Source organism: Penaeus monodon, chromosome 1, assembly GCF_015228065.2.
Source record: "Penaeus monodon isolate SGIC_2016 chromosome 1, NSTDA_Pmon_1, whole genome shotgun sequence".
In the NCBI taxonomy this organism is placed as follows: domain Eukaryota; kingdom Metazoa; phylum Arthropoda; class Malacostraca; order Decapoda; family Penaeidae; genus Penaeus; species Penaeus monodon.
In genome coordinates this window covers 8,979,429-8,984,428 of record NC_051386.1, presented here as the reverse complement: position 1 = coordinate 8,984,428, position 5,000 = coordinate 8,979,429, and the positions used below count along the sequence as shown (strand labels likewise).

At 39.3% G+C, this 5,000-nt stretch overlaps 2 protein-coding genes across 4 annotated transcripts in view; one reads left to right on the top strand and one right to left on the bottom strand.

The window, feature by feature from the left end:
* LOC119587901 (adenosylhomocysteinase-like 1) overlaps window positions 1-610 on the top strand; it is a gene marked incomplete in the record, with an annotated part of 109,868 nt that extends 109,258 nt beyond the window's left edge. The window contains 1 exon segment of the mRNA XM_037936646.1: window positions 274-610.
* The window catches only part of LOC119587162 (homeobox protein CHOX-CAD-like), a 30,325-nt gene continuing 25,420 nt past the window's right edge, over window positions 96-5,000 (bottom strand). For 2 of the 3 annotated variants that reach the window (XM_037935962.1, XM_037936089.1), the window contains 2 exons: window positions 2,859-3,004; window positions 96-2,586 (listed from right to left, as the gene is read on the bottom strand). In XM_037935962.1, the coding sequence (XP_037791890.1) occupies window positions 2,362-2,586; window positions 2,859-3,004 (371 nt within the window). In that variant the 3' untranslated portion in view covers window positions 96-2,361. The remainder of the gene's footprint in view (window positions 2,587-2,858; window positions 3,005-5,000) is intronic. The other variant, XM_037936022.1, reaches the window with a different exon arrangement.

The following is a 5,000-nucleotide window of genomic DNA, read 5'->3' as shown; positions in this document are numbered from 1 at the left end:
CTGAAATAATCAGAAAAAATATATATACGCTGCCATCTTCACTATAAAACTTCTATATATGGAACGAACGAACAGGGACAAAATAAAAGAGAGTAACAGTTTCTTGTAATATTTACTATAACAGATGTACACGTACACAAAAAGCAGATTCACGTGCATACGAACTCATAACATACAAAATTACAAATTTTCATTTCCTCCCAGTGCTTGCCCGGTTACCATCCCTTAGACTCTTTCCTCTTCCTTCAGATATTAGTGTCAATTTTCATGTAGTGTGTGTGTGTGTGTGTGTGTGTGTGTGTGTGTGTGTGTGTGTGTGTGTGTGTGTGTGTGTGTGTGTGTGTGTGTGTGTGTGTGTGTGTGTGTGTGTGTGTGTGTGTGTGTGTGTGTGTGTGTGTGTGTGGGTGTGTGTGCTACTATTTCTTTGAAACACAGACCGATAAAACCGCTACCATGACATACCATTAATTCATTATAGCCCCTTACAATAAACATGATGCATCTGTATGTCCCAAAAAATGTTTTTACTCGAAGTTAGGATTCCAACAAAAGGAAGTGAGACTAAAATTATGCTGTAAATAAATAATACACACGTTACTAAAATGCGAAACACTCACACCTCGCTTTAAGTTGGATCCCTAAACACGAACTTTTTGTTTTCATTTTAATTTCAACAGAATTCTGTTGTCCCACCTTTTAACACGGCGCAAGGGAGGCTAACACAGGGAGGACACGGCTGTTATGCGTAACGAGGCTATTTAGCAGTTACCAAGCACAGGCTACGCACAGTTCCACACTATACAGTATTTACACGGCATTGTTCAATAAAACTCATCAGGTAGAAGAAGGTGATTCAACCTGAAGTGATCAACCCATTTTGTGGTGAAGAGAATCCCGAGTGAGGGAGTCTATTCTTAACTTTACACTCATTATACTGGTATTCCTGGAGACACCGGTGCTGGTATTAATATAATTGTAGCTGGTGTTGACGTGAGCGATATATATATATATATATATATATATATATATATATATATATATATACATATATATATATATATATATATATATGCACGTATACATATATAAACATTGGAAATCAATTTTATTTATTTTTTCTTTGGACGACACTAATTTCATCTGGAATAATCATAATCGTATTTCTGTTCACGTCATATTGATCCTTCTAACGTTCCTTCTATGGCATCAGGAAACGGATAGATAACAAAAAACTAACAGTTAAACGGACTCACTATCACACACACATACATACGCATATACACACATTCATACACAGGTCTAGTCACTTCCCTCTGCCTGCACTGGTGCTCCTAAGTAAGTCGTCCAACAGCTGTTTGCTTACTGCCGAATTGTTTACAACCAGCTAAAAAACTGAAGAGTCAAAACATGAGTGTATATATACAAACAAATATCTAGTTCCTTTCCCGTTGAGTGTGTGGCGTTCCGAGAACAGGTCGGGAGGTAGAGTGCAGTACATTTTTAACAGCAGGAATCCCTTCCTTTGGGCTGCTTACGACCATTATATAAATCTCTTGCTCGCAGCGCCCTTCGTCGTCGTAGGCTGCTGCATCTCATTAAGTTAGAATTACAACAATATACTTTGCTACCTATTCAATAAAATCAAATAACGTGCGATTGTTTATACGCGGGAATGAGATTTTTAAAAAATTGTTTAGTCACTGACATTACATGTTCATAAATAGTCGATTCACAGTCGAGTGAAACATATTATATTCTTTGCCTTTCATTGGAGTGTGCAACTACACCAGCATCTTCGAGCGGGCCCGGTTGCACCTTGCGTGGAGTGTGACGGCCGTTTCATCGCTGACAAGGGGCTTTCACAACAATGATGATCTCTGTGTCACTTTCCCTTATTTCGCCTGAAGTAAGACGAAAAGTATTAACAGAATTCACTGATATCTTTTCTTCAGATTTACATCAGCTACCCGAGAGTCGGAAAACTTTGCTGTCAGCCGTTTCAAGTCACTGCTGTTCTTTCACTTGGGATTCGCCACCATTTCCCTTCTCTCACATCCACCGAAAGCTCACCCGTAAGTAAATTGTCTCTCACGATTGTCTTTCATTGATACACAAACTATACACTACGACGCATTAGTCCTCAAGCTCCGGTAGACTGTAGAGAAAGGATTCCAGGCAGTTTTCATGTCTTGACACGAAATGGCAACACGAAATGACCCGGGACCAACAGCCGCCGCACCGCGCCTCCGTCAGGTGTTGCCAGCGATCAGGCCATCTCATCACGCTGTCAGGGGTCTCTGGTACTCGTCTCCGTCAGAGGTCTGATGCAGGTCACTGGCTCCAATAGAAGGCAGACTCGGGTCAGTCTAGCCCCAAGACCGGCTTCACGTCCATCATGAGGGGCTTCGACGTGGGCAGGTGCTGGGCGGAGGAGACGTGCGCGTGCATGGGGGGCATGGGCGGCACGGGGGTGACGGTAGGCGCGTGGTACTGGGCGTTCTCCAGTTTCTCCTTCTGCAGGAGCTCGTCTCGCTTCTTCATCTGCTTCCGCTCCTTGGCTCGTCGGTTTTGAAACCAGATCTTGACCTGCGGGGAATAAAGGATTCAGGTGAGGTAATGAGCTTAAAAAGGGTTGCTGTTACTGATAATGTTACTGATTGTTACGGTTACTGATAAGACACATAATCATAATATCTTGACCCAAAACTCTAAAATATTCATCAAAAACACACAGAAGAAGTGAATAGGGTAAAAGAACGAGTGAGAGAGAGAGAGAGAGAGAGAGAGAGAGAGAGAGAGAGAGAGAGAGAGAGAGAGAGAGAGAGAGAGAGAGAGAGAAAACTACACGACTCGCCTACCTGTCTCTCGGAGAGCCCCAGCATGGAGGCGAGCTCAGACTTTCTCCTGATGGTGATGTAGCGAGAATAATGAAACTCCTTCTCAAGCTCAAGTCGTTGGTGATCGCTGTACACTACGCGGTACTTGTCCTTGGTGCGAGTCTTGCCTGAAAGAAGGAATATTGTTCAGTAGAGTTCGAGTTTGGGTTGTGGTAATTTAGATAAACAAATTATATTCTAATTAAAGATTAATGCTAAAATATAGAACGTTTATCAGGTATTGGTATTTCGTTTTGCATATATTAGTGAATAAATAATGTGTCTATGTATGTCTGTGTGTGTACTAACTATTCCTACCTCTTCTCTGTGCATATAGTGCATGTGTACGTATTTCTGCGAACTGTTCAACTATGCATGTACCAAAATACTTGTGTAATCTTATCTTATGCCTGGAATATATTACTGATTGTGTAAGTAAGTACCAATCTCATATTTTTTTTTACTGTTCGTTAGTGTGTCAGTGTAAGACAATGACGTAATTACATCTGTGATTTTTGTTTATGTGTAGATAACATTACTGTTTGCTACCAAAATACTGCACTGATGCACAGGAGAAAAATGATAATGATAGCAATTAGTGAACAATAGTGATGATAATTGACGAAGCATGATACTAATATCTTGAACATAAATACTATAGTAATTTGACTTTCATCCCATTTATCGAAATCAGGTTACCGACAAAAATATATATAATTACATGCTATAACTGGGAGTCCTGTCATAGAAATAAAGAAGTCAATAAAAGATAAATAAATAGAAAAATAAAAATCTCCACACCGACTAAACCTTCTTCTTGCTTGGTGCAGAAGTGGAAAACCCGATACGTCACACTTTCAACCCTTTTTTTTTTTGTTTTAAACGATAAGACCGATAAGATAGGGAATGTCGAGGGGTTGTGAGACTGAAATCTCACAGCAGAATGAGTAGCTTCCTCCTGACAGATGGAGACGGATCAAGGTGGATCTAGTGATAATGGTTGATAACGACGGATTAATAACACGACTGATGACCCTGAGGGAGACGCATGCAGTGGCTGACTGTCAGGCACTGATTTGATTTTATTTTTTATATCATCTTCATTGCTATTTTGATTGCTGGAGCTGCTGTTATTATCACTGTTATTATTATTATCAGCATTATTATTATTATTATTATTATTATTATTATTATTATTATTATTATCGTTGTTGTTGTTTTGTTGTTGTTGTTATTATTATCATTATAATTATAATTATTACTATAATTATTATTATTATCGTTATCATCATTATCATTATTTTTTTAATTAGTATTATTATCATTATCATCATTACCATTATTATTATCCTCCTCATTATTATTGTCAGTGCCGTCATTATCATTAAAAATATCATTATCATCATTGTTATCAATTTTTACTTTTTTTCGAGGAAAATTAAAGGGGGAAAGGAGGCAGTAGACGTTAAAACGACTGAGACAAAAAATGTGACTGATAATGATAAATAAACTTAGGGAACTTAAAGTAAGAATGAACAGTGAAGGACACTGTATACGATCAATACTGCAGCAATGAAAGAATGTGATCTCTTTTGACAGAAGAGAAGGTAGAGCGGAGAGAGGGAGCGTGGTATGGTGGTGAGAGAGTACGATATATTGTGTGGACTGATAAAGTTAACATCAAAAAGGTTCCGCCATGATAAGGCAAATCCTCAGAAGGTGACAACCGCTGTCAGCCACGCCAAAGGGCCGACCTCTGCCTAATCTCTGTTACACTCAGGTGATTTGATAAGTTCATACTCGGATAAATGTAATATTTCAGTAAATGTTCCTGGGGGAGTATTGTTATTATTTTCGCTGTTCTGCATCACCTCTTTATAATGAAAATAAATGGGAGAAATATCGGTCTCAAATGTCGTGTTATCCTAAAATATATAAAAAAACAGTCTGGAAGCGCTGCCGTCGGCTTTCGATAACGTTGATAAGAGGATAATATTATTGGGTTCGTTACGCAGGTGGTGTTCCTCCTCCCCTCCCCACCACTCCCCTCTCCCCCTTCTACCTCTCTTTCCTCTCTTTCTCTTCTCACATCCTCCACTCTCCGTCTCTAAATGACTCAAAACT